General features: G+C 45.9%; 1 protein-coding gene across 2 annotated transcripts in view; it reads right to left on the bottom strand.

Moving 5' to 3' along the window:
* socs7 (suppressor of cytokine signaling 7) overlaps window positions 1-9,782 on the bottom strand; it is a 61,869-nt gene extending 52,087 nt beyond the window's left edge. For both annotated transcript variants that reach the window (XM_060848675.1, XM_060848674.1), the window contains exon 1: window positions 8,694-9,782. In XM_060848675.1, coding sequence (XP_060704658.1) covers window positions 8,694-9,694 — 1,001 coding nt within the window. In that variant the 5' untranslated portion in view covers window positions 9,695-9,782. The remainder of the gene's footprint in view (window positions 1-8,693) is intronic.
* Between the last annotated feature and the right edge of the window lie 6,426 nt (window positions 9,783-16,208).

Consider the following 16,208-nt stretch of genomic DNA (forward strand, 5'->3'; position numbering starts at 1 on the left):
AGAGGTGCTGGAAGAGCACAGCAGTTCAGGCAGCATCCGAGGAGCAGTTAAAATCGACGTTTCAGGCAAAAGCCCTTCATCAGGAATACAGGCAGAGAGTCTGAAGGGTGGAGAGATAAGTGAGAGGAGGGTGGGGGAGGGGAGAAAGTAGCATAGAGTACAATAGGTGAGTGGGAGAGGGGATGAAGGTGATGGGGGGGGCGGGGGAGAGTGGAGTGGATAGGTGGGCAGGACAAGTCATAGGGGCAGTGCTGAGCTGGATGTTTGGAACTAGGGTGATGTGGGAGAAGTGGAAAATGAGGAAACTGTTGAAGTCCACATTGATGCCCTGGGTTGAAATGTTCCGAGGCAGAAGTTGAGGTGTTCTTCCTCCAGGCGTCTGGTGGTGAAGGAGCGGCGGTGAAGGAGGCCTAGGACCTCCATGTCCTTGGCAGAGTGGGAAGGGGAGTTGAAATGTTGGGCCACAGGGCAGTGGGGTTGATTGGTGCGGGTGTCTCGGAGATGTTCCCTAAAGTGCTCTGCTCGGAGGTGTCCAGTCTCCCCAGTGTAGAGGAGACTGCATCGGGAGCAACGGATACAATAAATGATATTAGTGGATGTGCAGGTAAAACTTTGGGGCCTTGGATGGAGGTGAGGGAGGAGGTGTGGGCGCAGGTTTTGCAATTCCTGCGGTGGCAGAGGAAGGTGCCAGGATGGGAAGGTGGGTTGTAGGGCAGCATGGACCTGACCAGGTAGTCACGGAGGGAATAGTCTTTGCAGAAGGCGGAAAGGGGTGGGGAGGGAAATATATCCCTGGTGGAGGGGTCTGTTTGGAGGTGGTGGAAATGTTGGCGGATGATTTGGTTTACCTAAACTGTTGCTGTCACTCTGCATCACACACAGGCTGCCCCGCCAACTGACCTAACAAACCCCCTAATGGAGAGGACAAAGACAGAATAGATTCCCCACAGTATAGAAACTGGCCATTTGGCCCAACAAGTCCACACCGACCCACTGAAGAGTAACCCACTCAGACTCATTCCCCTGCCCTAGATTTACCCCTGACTAATGCACCTTACACTACAGGCAATTTAGCGTGGCCAATTCACCTGACCTGCACATCTTTGGATTGTGGGAGGAAACTGGAGCACCCACAGACACTAGCAGAATGTGCAAACTCCACACAGACAGACAGTCACCAGAGGCTGGAATCGAATCTGGGTCCCTGGCGCTAACCACTGTGCCACCCCAAAGTTAGATTAATTAAGCTTTTGCTGGCATCCTTCAATTATGGACCTCACTTTAATTGCATGAAGGTGAAAAGAAACCTCCTTCTCTCGTCTTCAACAATAAAAACCGAAATACCCAAGAGTACATTACTGTTACTACCTCAGAACCAGGACTTTCCCTGCCTTTTCAAATCGGTTTCTGTGGAAAGCCAGTAGCCCATTGTGCCTGTACTTGCTTTTTTTTTAAAAAAAAACTTGCCCACTTACACTCCTTCTGAGTATCTATCCAATTCCCCTTTGAAAGTTCCTGTTAACTCTGTTTGCATCACCCTCCCAGGGAACACATTCCAGATTATAACTCGCCCACTCAGTTCTTTTGTCAATTGACTTCTGAGGAAACTGGTTTCCTGCTGGCCCTCCCTCCTTTCGTTCCAAATTACAGCTACTCCATAACCTGCAGAGACACATCTGTAAGAACAACAATGAATTTGCTTCGATCGTGCTGAGAAGGCACTTGGCTGCGACAACCACTAGTTTCGTTTTAAAAGCAAAAATCTGACAAGTCTGGAGATTGACTGCAGGTCAGTCAGTCTTTGAAAGAAAATGATGATTAAGAATTTGGGTGGGTCTCTTCTTCAGAAAGAATTGAGGATCCTGCCAAATTGTCAGCCTATCCTTTCTGTTTCGAATACTGGCAGCTTCCAGGTCTAATTCATTTCTGCCTGACTGCGTCTGGCTTGAGATTTCCCTTCCTTTGCAATAACTCTGCTGCAGGAGACACTGCACTTGACATAGTTACGCTTAACTAGAAAGCGAACAGTTTCTTCTGCTCCTATTCCTCAAGCAGGTACTTTGAAAGGACTAACTGGCTTTAACCTAACACCCTTTTCAACTCAAGATTGTCCAAAGCATTTCACAGCCATTTTAAAATACTCACTGCTGTAATGGAGGAAACACAGCAGCCAATGTTTCCACAACAAAGATACTGTAATGATCAAATGGGACGTTTTGCCAAATTTCAAGGTGTTGTGGAAATGATAAATAAGATAAAAGGCATTCAGCAAGTCTTGAGCAGTGAATCGCCAATAGTCCATCCAGCTCACTCTTCCAAACATCACGTTGCCAAGATCTCCTAAACTTTCACAAGCTTAACCTGTCAGCAAATTCTTGAATCCTGCAGTCACCAACAGAACAGCAATAACTTGCATTTATATAACTCATTCAATGTAGTCAAATGTATCAAGGAGATTCACTGTTGTGTAACCAAGTAAAAAGTGAGGTCTGCAGATGCTGGAGATCAGAGCTGAAAATGTGTTGCTGGTTAAAGCACAGCAGGTCAGGCAGCATCCAAGGAACAGGAAATTCCTGTTCATTCCTGATGAAGGGCTCTGGCCCGAAACGTCGAATTTTCTGTTCCTTGGATGCTGCCTGACCTGCTGTGCTTTAACCAGCAACACATTTTCAGCTGTTGTGTAACCAATCAAAGAATAGTATCAAATCAAAAAGGAGAGAGAAATGGGCGTGTAACCAAATGCCTGATCAAACAAACAGGTTTCTAGCAGAAACTTAAAGGACAAGGTTTAAAATCATACAACACTGGAGTACTTCCAAATAAACCTGTTGAACAATAACCTAGTGCTGTACGATTTTTAAACTTTGTCCACCCCAGTCCAACACCGGCACCTCCACATCACAGCTACCTTAAAGAACAAGTGCAAAGTGAAAATGCTTAGAAGGCATCTTCCAGAGACTGGGACCCAAATGGCTGGTGGGGCAGTCATTCAATAGACGAGCGATGGAAAAGGGCATGGGATCCAAAAGCGGGCCAGAATCCCTGAATTCAGAGCAATGGAGAATGTGACAGAGGGAGAATAAAATGAGGTCTTGAAGAGATGGGGATGCTTGTTACAATATTTTAAATGTGAGGCCTTGCTGGACCTTGAAGGAAATAAAATAGATCACCAAGCACAGGCATTTATGGTGCATTGTGGTATGCCTCATGGTCAGTATACTGTGAGCAGATATGCTGATATCAGGGTGATCGGAGGGTTTATACATCTCAGGTGCCACCTGAGTGGAGATCAGCTGAAGCATGATATGCTGTTGAATGCATGCTCTTCTGTTGTAAATAGTATCTTAACTTTAGCCAATATACTGATGTGTCTGAAGAATGCAATGTTTGTATATATTGAGTCGTAATAAATATCTGTTGAATCTTTCAATAACACATTATCCATAGAAAGTTTACATCACAACTGATTACATACTATTGTCACATCAGATAAAATAAACACTGGTGAATGAAGGTGAAAGAGTTTGATTGATTTTAAACAAATGGGGGATGGAATCTATTTGTTCCATTCTGTGAAATGCCTGAAAAAGTCTTTCAGGGACTCTCTCCATTTCTAAAGTGAACAATCACTCTTCAAAATTGCCCCCATAAGACCTCCTCTGGATTCCTTCCAATAACTATTATGTTATAAAGGACTAGACAGAACACAGACTGCAAGATCAAGCTTCATCAAGCAGATTAAAATTCAAAATCACCATTCTTCAGTCACCCACAAACATGGAACCAATGAGTTTAAATGACCTTTCGAGCAAAAGACCCAGTTTTCTTTGCTGTTTCAGTGGCTGAAACTCATCCTCATTTAAAATCTAATCCATTTTGTCACCCCTCACCTAATCCCATGATTTTATATTAAACTCTATCCATCTCCTGACCCACCGAGTCCAGGGCTTTTTTGATCATCACACTAATTAAATTGGCCAGTAGCCAAATTAGTGATGTGTGGAACCACAGACTTCTTGGTCAGCATACATATTTTCATAATGGTAACTTCCATGCAGCTCAGTACTTTGAGCCATTTCCCTTCTCTTTAGACTCGTATTTTGTAGACTTTCACAATTTTTGACTGCCTCTCTCATGTGTGTCGAGAACCCAAACCTGGGGCCGTTCTATACCCTGCAATCCACCTGCCGCTATGTTACTGACTACCAGTAACATTTAGTAACCCTTACCATCAGTACCTTAAAATTGACAGGCATGTCACAGAAGTAATGAGGTAAAATGGGATGTTTTGCCAAATTTCAAGGTGTTGTGGAAATGATAAATAAGATAAAAGGCATTCAGCAAGTCTTGTGCAGTGAATCGCCAATAGTCCATCCAGCTCACTCTTCCAAACATCATGTTGCCAAAATTTCCTAAACTTTCACAAGCATAACCTGTCAGCAAATTATTTAGCATAGCTCATGCACTCCTCTGATTTAAAATCTAACAATTGCAACTCATCTTCCCTTTTGCTACTTTGTTTCATCACTAATACAAAAATCATTGCCCTAACACAATAAGAATCCCAAATTACTTCACATTTCAAACCATGACTAAAAAAATCATAGAAGCAAACAGCACAGAGGCTGAAATTTGATCCATTGATTCTGGGCACAAGATACAAGAGCAAGCAACTCACCTATTCCCATTATTCCACAAAGACTTCCTTAACTCAATGTTTTCTGTAGATGACGTAAACCCAGACCTGAATGCTGTTTTACTTCCAAATACCAGCTCAGCTGTCACTTCAGAACCTGCCTCCCACAAATAATTTGCAATGAAATTTTATTATGCAAAGAAGTTGATGAGGAATGCAGCAATGCAGAATAGTGTGGGCAGGATTCCACAAGACAAAGAATAAGGTACAATCTTCACTGAACTGACACAGCCCCACACAATGTGCCACTACAAGGTTCAGACAAAATCATGACGCTTTTTTTTCCTGTTGTTAGCTTTCTCAACTTTATTGATACCAGTATCACTATAGTCAATGCTCTGCCACACTTCCTCATCCTATTACCCCAAACTCCTAACTGCATCCCACACAGTTCTCCACAAACTCAAATTAATGTAATCACCACCTTCTTGTCAATTATTCTTTTCCAGAATCTCCAAATATCAACTTTATTTTTCCACAGCCTTCATCACCCACCTAGTTTTTTCTTAAATCCAAATTTGGCATCATTATGAGGCACAGTTAACGCTGTCTCTCTTACCTTTTGATGTTGAAACTGCATGGACTTTGCTTCATCACTGCAGTTCTCAATGTTACAACCTGCCCCCCAAAAATACAAGATTTTGTCACTAGGTTCATCAGAAAAATAACACAGCAAATTCAAATAGTTTTTTTAAAAAAAAAGCACCTCCCTGTAACATATCAAGAATCTTGCATAAAACAGGTACTTCCTATAATTGTCACACAAATTTCCTGAAACACTCCTTCCATCAAGTAATAGTTTTATCATTTTAAAGCAGCCTCTCACTCATAGTGAGCAGTCATTCCAGCAATACATTCTCAATCAAGACATCATACACATTTACAAATGCAAACTTCTGTGCCATGTTCTACTAATGAAGCCAGAATATCTACAATACCTTAAATCAATTTTCCACACACAAAACCAAGATTTTAATCAACTTGATCTTTAAGTAAAACAAATCTTCCATTTTAGAAGTGCAGAGTAAATGGGACTTGTTTCTCTTTTCAGGCAACATACCTATAATTTAGTAAATATATTAAAGTGTAATATCCTGCCCCTAAAGCAGTGACCCTCTGTCTTGCTTCATGATGAACACTTGCGTAGTAATTCAACAATTTCAGCTGCAGCTGCCTCTCAACTCAATCTGGATAGTGAAATGGTTGTTTTGTGACTTACAGCTTCATAACAGAATTACAAAATAAAGAATGACATCTCGACACATAAGGAGATTAAGCCAGTTCACCAACAGCTTGGTCAATGAAGAAATTTGTAAGGTGTGTCCCAAAGTAGGAAGCAAGGCCCAACAGTAATGGAACAAATTCCACAGCTAATGGCTTAGGCACTTGCAGGCTCAGTCACCACTGCTGGAGCAACTATACCTGCAAGCTGACCAAAGATCACATCTGGAATAGTCCATTGTGTTATTTTTGTTATCACTGTTGCATACTGTACATTTTGTTCCTTAAAGAATGAATGTGACAATCATCTTCCAAGGTTAGGAGAGTCAAGGCTTTGATACCCACAAGTAAAGCTAACTCCTCCAAGGAACTGGTTGATACAATTGGGCTAAGCATCCCCAGAGTAACGAACAGGAAAGTCAGCCAGTGACCCCGGCTGAGAGAAGCAGGTGTGGATACTGCAAGTAAGGATGCTCCTGGGCTCAACTGCAATTTGTCTCATTTGCTCAATCATTAAACTGCAGTACAGCATTCGCAACTTTGGCATAGAACGGCCAGTTCAGTGAGGATAGTTATTCTCTGTGAAATCATACCAAAGAGCTCAGTAGCTGAGTTATGATACCAGACAACCAATCATCGACTGAGAATCCAAATTCCTGTCTGGATTCGCAGGATGCTGAAATCGTTAGCTCAGCTGAAATTACTGTCCACTCTTAGTTGCCGTTGAGAAGTGCTTGTCTCAGTTTCAATCAGTGAGTGGCTTGTCAAGAGTCAACCACATTGCTATGGGACTGGAGTCACATGCAGGACTGATTTGGTAAGATGCAAAGATTTGATTTCTGAAAAGATTTTTAGATACAGCAAAAATTGACAGGCTGAGGGTCGCTTTTACTGCTGACACTGGTTCGCGAAAAAGTGTTAAAAACTTCCAGATATACTTTTTAAATTAAAGTCATCCTACTCTGGCAAAGTATGAAATTGAATTTCATAAACCTGCCTTTGAGCTGGCACTGCAGAAAATGAACACAGAAAGACTGCAGTAAAAATTCCAACAGCATTAACAAACGTCCTTCAGGAAGGAAACCAGGCTACCTCTGATGCTGTGGTCCATGTGACACCAGACCCACACCATGGGGTTTGACTCTGAGAACAAGAAGAATATCTCAGTGTGACACACTGCCTTTAGGAGAAAATTGGTGGGGAAGGGGGCCTATAATTATATTTTTTCTATATTACTATTAGATTGGGCAAGATGTTGAGAAGACTCAAAATAGATCCATTGAGCTTTCATGAAAAAAAAATTGCTGCTTAATTCTAAGAACTGGGATGTTGCAATACTCTCCTGACCTCGTGTGTCAAAACTGTTGGGTACAATCCAAGATTTTGACAAGGTGCTGTCTCTGACATTCCTGCATGTGAACTAGGAAACAGCACACAATCACCAACAGTTAGCATACCACTGCAGTAAATACGTCAAAAATTGATACAACACAGGAGGCAGCCGTCTGACCCACACAGCCTGCACTAACACTTTTGGTCAATCTCTCCAATAACTCAATCCCTCCTGCATTTACCCTGCAGCCCTAATATTCCACCCCCTTTTAATTTTGCAGTTTCCTTTAGAATGCAACTGCTGAGAACTTCCTTCGCCACTTTCTCAAGCAGTGCATTTCAGCTCAGCTTTCCTGATGCTGCTCCTTAGCCACCTTCAGTCTTGACTTTGCTGGTAAATGACCTTCTTGCTGATAGAATTGCTGATTTCTCTCCCAAAATCCTTCATGACTGTCAAACAGTGGTGAGGACAATTCCACTTACAGGAAGAGGGGATGATTGGGAAATATTCTGGAGCTCCACACCTGATTTATAATCCATGACCTCAAATTACCCTAAGGTCTGCAACAAAATTCAGTCAAGAATAAAACTTAAAAGGATTTCTCTCCATCAATAACACTGAAGGGTGGAATGATTCAGCCTCCTCTAATCCCCTCTCCAGTTGTCCTGTTGAGTTGACAAGATTAGAACTCACACCACACCAGGTTATAATCCAGCAGGTTTATTTGAAATCACAGGCTACATTCCAAAAGTTTGTGATTTCAAATAAATCTGCTGGACAATAATGTGATATGGTGCAACTTCTGACCTTGTCCACGCCTGTCCAACACCGGCACCTCCTCATCAAATTACCCTGAACAGTGTGGGTCAGCAACTAGATTCAACAGAGTAAAACTGAAAGGATTTCCCTCCATCAATGACACTGAAATGTGGAATGATTCAGTCTCCCCTCACCCCAATCCCCAGTTGTCCTGTTGAGTGGACGAGGTTTTTTTTTAAGATTAGATTACTTACAGTGTGGAAACAGGTCTTTCGGCCCAACAAGTCCACACCGATCCATTCCCCTACATTTACCCCTGCACCTAAGCTGCACATGTTTGGACTGTGGGAGGAAACCGGAGCACCCGGAGGAAACCCACACAGACACGGGGAGAATGTGCAAACTCCACACAGACAGTCGCCTGAGGTGGGAACTGGACCCGGGTCTCACACTAGATTATAGCCAACGGTTGACCCTGAAGTGTCCTCCCCTATCTCCAGTTGTCCTGTTTCGGGCATAATGTGTGTGTTTCCCCCCTCCAGAGACACACATTTCGCCCCTGACTCTGTCCCTCAGTTTTCTCCCTGTGGGGTATAATGTCACCTTTGGATTCTGGTTGAACAGAATCCCACCCTCCCTCCCTCCCTGAGAGTGGGGTTAACAGCAGCGAGGGTTTCTTTGTACCTTCTGATGGTGTAACCTTCCTGGAGCTGGGAGATCTCCACCAGGCAGCCAGCCGATGTGTCCAGCTCCACGGAATGTCTCTTGGCTGCTGGGTCGCTGCAGCTTTTGGTGCGGAAGAGTTTGCTGAGGCGGATTTTCAGGGAGCTCTTGCGGCTTTTGCCGGGCAGGCGACCCAGCAGCTTATCCTCGGCGCCCCTCTGCAGCGACGGGCTGGGGGAGCTGGAGCAGCGGCTCAGCCGGACTTTGGGCAGAGCCCCCGGACTCCCAGGCTCGGTCAGACCGGGGGAGGGAGGCGGAGGGGCGGCGGGAGAGGGAGGGTCATCCCCGGGGGAGCCGCTGTCCGCTCCCCCTCCTCCTCCTCCGGCTTCCAGCTCGATCCCCTCCAGCACCAGCAGCGCGTCGCTGGTCTCGGTCGGCTCCTCCTCCTCCTCCTCGCTCGGGGAACGGGTCCCGGAGCTCTCCCCGGTCACCGCCACCCCCTCGGCCGCCTGCGAGCACCCCCAGGCCGGCAGCGGGGGCCACTCGCCCCCGGCGCCCGCCACCGAGAAGCCGCCAAAGTCCCGGGCCAGGTCGAAGCAGACCCGCTCCTCCCGGCGGCGGCGGCAGCAGCAACCTCCGCCTCCCCGGCCCGCAGCTCCCGGGGAGCCCGGGGGAGAGCGGGCTTCACCCCGGGAGCAGTCCCCGCGGCCGCCCCCGGTCCCGCTCCCGGGCCCCCGCAGCCCGTCCTCCGGCCGGACCAAGTTCCGGAAAACCATCAGCTGCGGCCGCGACCCTTTTGTTCCGGGGAAGCCGAAAGGCTGCAGCTGACAGGCGGCGGCGGCATCCTGCAGCAGCGGGCCGCCTCTCCCGGGGAATGGCTTCAGGAGCGGGGCCGGGGCCGAGCCCGAGCCCGGGCCGGGGATGGGGATGGGGATGGCGCCGGGGCCGGGGCCGCCTCCTTCCTCCAGGGTCGGGGTGAGAACATGCAGCAAAACCAGATCAGCCGCAGCCGGAGGATTCATGTCCTTCAGGAGCGGGGCTCCGGCTCTCCCTCTCCCCCCCGTCTCTCTCCCTGTCCCTGTCCCTGTCCCTGTGTGTGTCCGGGGCTGGCAGCGCGATCATTAACTGTTTACCCTCCTCCCGGTACCTGCTGCTCCACCTCCACACTCACTCCCTCATTGGCTGACTCCCCCTTCCTTCCTTCCTTCCTCTCTTCCATCCCACACTGACTCTCTTACCTCCTCCCCTTCCCTTACTCACTCACTCCTCCCTCACTGGCACTCTCTTCACTCCCCCCCCCCCCCCCTTACTGGCTCACTCACTCTCCTCCCCCCTCACTCTTCATTCCCCACCCTCCTCCTCATTCCCCTCCCTCACTGGCACTGTCCCCCTTCACCCCACCCCATTCCTCCCACTCCCCACTCCCCACTTCCCCATTCCCCCACTCTCCCCCCCACTCCCCATTCCCCTCTCACTCCCCCCACTCCCCACTCCCCTCCCCTCCCCACTCCTCACTCCCCTCCCCTCCTCCCCCCCACTCCTCACTCCCCTCCCCTCCCCCCCGCCCCACTCCTCACTCCCCTCCCCTCCCCCCCCGCCCCACTCCTCACTCCCCTCCCCTCCCCCCCCGCCCCACTCCTCACTCCCCTCCCCACCTCACTCCTTTCAAAGGATGTTGTCAGGGTTGGAGGATTTGGGCTATATGGCGATGCTGAACAGGCTGGGGCTGTTTTCCCTGGGGCATTGGAGGCCGAGGGGTGACCTTATAGAGGACATGGACAGGATAAATAGACAAGATCTTTTTCCTGGTGTGAGGGAGTCCAGAACTAGAGGGCATAGATTTAGGAAGAGAGGGGAAGATATAAAAGGGACATAGGCAATAGGAGCATCCCAGCAGTTTCCCCTGAGATACACGGGACAAATGGAGTATCCAGGAGAGATTTAAAATGGGATGCAGAACAAACAATTATAGGACAGTTCCGACACCTACAGTCAGATCCCACCAGCAGAGATATATTTCCCTGCCCACCCCTATCAGCATTCTGCAGAGTCCATTCCCTCCCCTTCCTCCCTCATTAAGTCCATGCCCTCCCTTCCACCCCCACAGCCCCCCTCTCCCCTCCCCCACCAGCACACCCTCCACTCTCAGACCTTTCCTTGCATCCACAAGACGTGTAAAACCTGTGCCCACACCACCCCCCTCACCTCTGACCAAGATCCCACAGGATCTTTTCACATCCGGTAGAGACTTTTCTGCACATCCAAACACCTCACCTACTAGGTCCTTTGCTCCCATTGTGATCTCCTCTCCACTGGGGAGACAGGACACCAACTTGTGGAATGTTTCAGGAAACATCTCAGGGACACACACACCAAACAACCCCAACGCCCTGTAGCCGACCACTTCAGCTTCCCGTCCCACTCCACCAAGGTCATGCAGGTCCTAGCCTCCTCTATCACCAAATTCAACCCACCCGACGCCTGGAGGAAGAGCACCTCATCTTCCGTCTTGGAACCCTCCAATCACACAGTATCAATGTGGAGTTCACCAGCTTTCTCATTTCTCCTCCCCACACCTCACCCCAGATCCAAGTCTCCAACTCGGCAATACCCTCTTGAACTGTCCTACCCGTTCATCTTCCTCAGCTCCATCCTACCCTCTGACCTATCACCATCACCCCATACCTGCATCTACTTAATGCCTTCCCAGCTACCTTCCACTCACCCCAGCTCCACTCCCCTCGTATTCATTTTTCAGCCCTCTTCCCTGCCCATATTCCGGATGAAGGGCTTATGCCTGAAACATCAACTCTCCTGCTCCTCGGATGCTGCCTGATCAGCTGTGCTTTTCCAGCACCACACTTTTTGACTCTGATCTCCAGCATCTGCATTGCTCCCTTTTTTCCTGGATCTGTAAGATACCCTGTCTAAACATTGCTGGTGTGTTTGATACTGTAACACACAACAAACTTGTGAGAAACCTTTCATCTCGTAGAATAAAAGAGACAGTAACAACATGGATACAAAATTGCCTGAGAGATAGGTAATAAAGTAGTGGTTAATGGATATTTTTCTAGCCAGAAGATGATCTGTAATGGAATTCTCCAGGGTTGGTTTTGGGATGCTTACTCTTACTGACAAATGTTAATGATCTAGACCTTAGTATGGAGAGGTCAATTTCCAAGTTTGTAGATGAGACTAATCTTGGAACCATTGTAAACCATGAGGAAAACAGTGTCAAATTATTAAGGGACATTAACAAGTTGGTGGAGTGGGCAGATAATTAGATTAGATTACTTACAGTGTGAAAGCAGGACCTTCAGCCCAACAAATCCACACCGACCCGCCGAAGCGCAATCCACCCATATCCCCACATTTACCCTTTTTACCCTAACACTACAGGCAATTTAGCATGGCCAATTCACCTGGCCTGCACATCTTTGAACTGTAGGAGGAAACCGGAGCACCTGGAGGAAACCTATGCAGACACAGGGAGAATGTGCAAACTCCACACAGACAGTCACCTGAGTCAGGAATTGAACCCGGGTCTCTGGCGCTGTGAGGCAGCAGTGCTAACCACTGTACCACCATGCTGCCCACTAATAAGTGACAAATAAAGTTAAATACAAAGAAATGTGAGGTGATACACCTTTATACAAAAAACCTGGAGATACAGTATAAAACAAAGGGTGTGCAGGAACAGAGAAACCTGGCTTCAGTGTTGGTCTCCATATACTTATCTCCTAACTCTACCCATACGTGATATTTATGTTCAGTGAGGAGCAGCTCCATGTAAGGGGTCCTAAAGCATTTACACAACAATTAGAACAGTTGGCTAAAACTTGGTCAAAGCTGGTCAAAGCACAGCAGGTTAGGCAGCATCTCAGGAATAGAGAATTCGACGTTTCGAGCATAAGCCCTTATTCCTGATGAAGGGCTTATGCTCGAAACGTCGAATTCTCTATTCCTGAGATGCTGCCTAACCTGCTGTGCTTTGACCAGCAACACATTTGCAGCTGTGATCTCCAGCATCTGCAGACCTCATTTTTTACTCTAAAACTTGGTCAAAGACATAGGTTTTAAGGAGCTTCTCAAAAGCAGAGAAAGAGAAGTGGGAAGTTTAAAGAAGGAATTCCAGACTATAGGTCTGAGGTGGCTAAAGGACTTTGGTAGATGGTGGGTTAAGCAAATTGGGGATCTGCATGGGCCTCGGGATGGAGGAGTTCAGAGCTCTTAGGTTGTAGGACCATGGAAGGTTATGGAGCTGTGGAGGTGAAACTATGAAATACATTGAAAATAACAAAGAGATTTTTTTTAAATGGAGATGTTGCTACATTGGGGACCTTATAGTTTCACCAGGAGAGGGAGTGAGGGATAAAGGCGAGTTGGTGTGAATTAAGATACGGGCAGTAATATGTGTGGATTAGTTCATGTTTTATGTGACCAGTCTCTCTACCTGTCATACAAAGGCCCCTTAATTCACACCAACTCACTGTCACAGAGTGCTCAAAACTGGATCAAAGATTCCTGTTTCCCAGAAACATAACCCTGCCATCTTGATAGTTCCAATATTACAGCAACATTATGAAAGGAACAACGTTCAGATTGTTCAATGAAAGATGGATTATTTACATTTAGCAGCCTGACTGAGGTGAGGATAAACTGATTGGCCACAATATTGCAAGCAGCCTGTATCCAGGGTGTAAAGCCAGGGTTTTTGAGTTCTTCAGTCTCAGTGATGAAGGGCAATATCTAATCTTTATTGCCTCACTGCCCTTGTGAACAATAGACACGGGTTGAAGATTGTGAATGTGGCATTTGCCAACAAATCCTTACCCAGCATGAGTTAGAAATGAGGAGAAAGGTAGAGAAGAGAGAGGGAGAGGGCCGTAGGAATAGCAGCAGCAGGCCATTCAGCCCCTTGAGCCTTTTACATCACTCAATCAGATCATGGTGAATCCATGAGCAACCATTTAATTAGGAGAATGTGAAAGCAAAGAAGTGAGAATAGGGGAAGGTGTGGAAAGGGGAAGATAAAAATAGGGAATGGGATGGGAAGAGAAGGAAGGGATAGGGAGGAGACAGAATGTGAGGGGAGAGGAAGATGGGAAATATAGGGAGAGGAGGAGGAATTTTATAAGAAAAAATATGTTAGGTTTAAGCAAAATCAAATTCTGTAAGAGGAGACGTAGAAATCTAACCAGGATCTGTAGATTACATCAAGCTTGTGTTCAGGGTTATCACATTTAATAAGTAAAGATGAGTATGTTTCATAAATAGATGGTCCTACTTTCACGAAATTCACATCTATGAGGTTTGATATTTCCAATATTCTTTGTTTGTTATAAAATAATAAACTGAAATGAGAAATTTTAGTGAAAATGCAAACCATAAATTGCAGTGTGAAAAGTTGGAAAAATGCCCAAACTAACAAACTCCAGAGAAGCAGATAACACAATAAAACATACTGTGCACGGAAATTATGTCACAATCAATACCCAGTCCTGGAGGCTAAAACTCAACATTTCAGTCCAAGCATTTTATATCACAGGAAAGCAACAACAAACTGGAAAAATAAACCTCAAAATCAGAGTTATTTGGTTTCACTTATATTGTAATGAAGAATTACTCACTTTCTTCCTTCCCTGAAGGTGTGAGGTCATACAGGGACGTTATTACCCTGGAGGCAGTGCCCGCTCCATCACTCAGTCAAGATCATTCATTACAATAAGGAGCATGAGCAGGCTATGTGGACCCTTAAGCAATTCAGTTATGTTATTTCATACTGTCATACCCCTACTTCCATTCTCCTGGTTTGCAGAAATCCCTGTCTGGAACATCAACAATGACAGCATCCATACTCCCCTGCAGTCAAGATTTGCAAAGTTTCCCTCTGAGTCCATATCTCAGCCCACAGTGGCTGACACCTCTGACAAAGCTGCTCCTTTAACAAGATTATGTTGTCCTTAGTATCTTTTCCAGAAAGGTCGTAAAAGATACAGACTGCAAAAAGTCTAAGTTGAAGGGGTTGAAGGCCAATTTGATAATAGCTAACAGATACTGTCTCAGGCAACAGGCTTTCAAGTTTTTATATTAAAAAAACACTTGTATAATGAAAGGGAAGTGGTCAGTTCTCCCAGCTTAGCTTTTCCCTGATTTGGTTTAGTTTGGCCACCAGTCAGTTGAAAAAAAAAGCCGCTGGCCCCAAAAGAAGCCGGCTGATCTCAGCCACCTCTCCTGTAAGACCGTGGTTTGATTCTACCTTTTGTGTCTAGAGGTATTTATGGGGATTGTTGTGAGTATGTGGAACAGCATCATCAAGTTGGGATGATCTGTTGGGTTTCTGATAGGTTAGGTTTCTGTTGTCTTTTGTTTGTGTTTCATTCAGTAATCCTGTAAACACATTCTGTTTTCTTTAAAACGGAATGGTTTGACCAGCTGCATCACTCCTGGAATATCCGCGATACATCTGCTTAAAACAATGAGCAAAGTTAGAGCCTGGGCTACTTTCTCGAAATGCTATGAGTGGGTCTGGCCTGGTCCATAATACCCCTTAACTAAGACTTTGACTCATTGTTCCAGGTTCCTCAGTAGGGGAAACATCTCATTACTATCCATCTTGTCTAATCCCATAACAATTTTCTATGTGTCAGTGAGATCCCCTCTCATCCTACTAAGACCTGCAGTCTTTTGAACTCAATATCAGGTCCAATAATTTTCGGGCCTTAGCACTTTCTTCCATATCCTTTACCCAACCTCAAACCTCTGGCCCTGTCATCACATGGGCTCCTTTCACCACAGGCTACCCATTTTCACCACTAAAGGTCCTATTAGCAGCTTTTCTTTCTCCCCAGGGTCACCTTTATCCATTTGTTCATCTACCCAACAGCTGTGTTCTTTCTCTGGGTTCCATCTCCACTTATCATTTACTCCTTTAACCTCTCTGCGACCCCCCCCACCACGCCCTAACAAAACTGGAACCCAAAATATTAACTTTGCTTTCTCCCAGTAGATGCTGCCAGATCTGCCGAGTTTCTCCAGGAATGTATGTGTCTGTGATGACAGTAAAGTTTCCCATAAGATTGAATATGAAATGTGTTCACCACTATTGGTCTCACTGTGTACATCGTCAGATTCTTGTGTATTGATTCTTCAGCTCTTTGGCTGTAAATCCTGATTTGTTTAAATGTTTAAACATATTTAAATTCTGCCATGTATGCCAAAGTCTGTCTGCAACGTCCAAACTTAATCTGTGAACAATCTGATAAAAGACCTCTGATATTCCCTTGTTTACCATCGATCCAGCATCCACTCTAATCACCTGCCCTGCATGGTCACGTTAAAATGGCCTCAATAACGATTTATCTACTGTTCCCAATGCACATCAAGATTTGTTTCATATACTTTAACCTGGTTTAAGATTGTTATTAAATGGAGCAAGTTCTGTTCCAATGAATGAGGTGATTGTCTGTCCCTGGACCTGGCAGCAGCATTGCAACAGAAGGTATAGGTGAACCCCAAGTCACCGTATTGAAT

Source organism: Hemiscyllium ocellatum, chromosome 32 (assembly GCF_020745735.1).
Source record: "Hemiscyllium ocellatum isolate sHemOce1 chromosome 32, sHemOce1.pat.X.cur, whole genome shotgun sequence".
NCBI lineage: Eukaryota > Metazoa > Chordata > Chondrichthyes > Orectolobiformes > Hemiscylliidae > Hemiscyllium > Hemiscyllium ocellatum.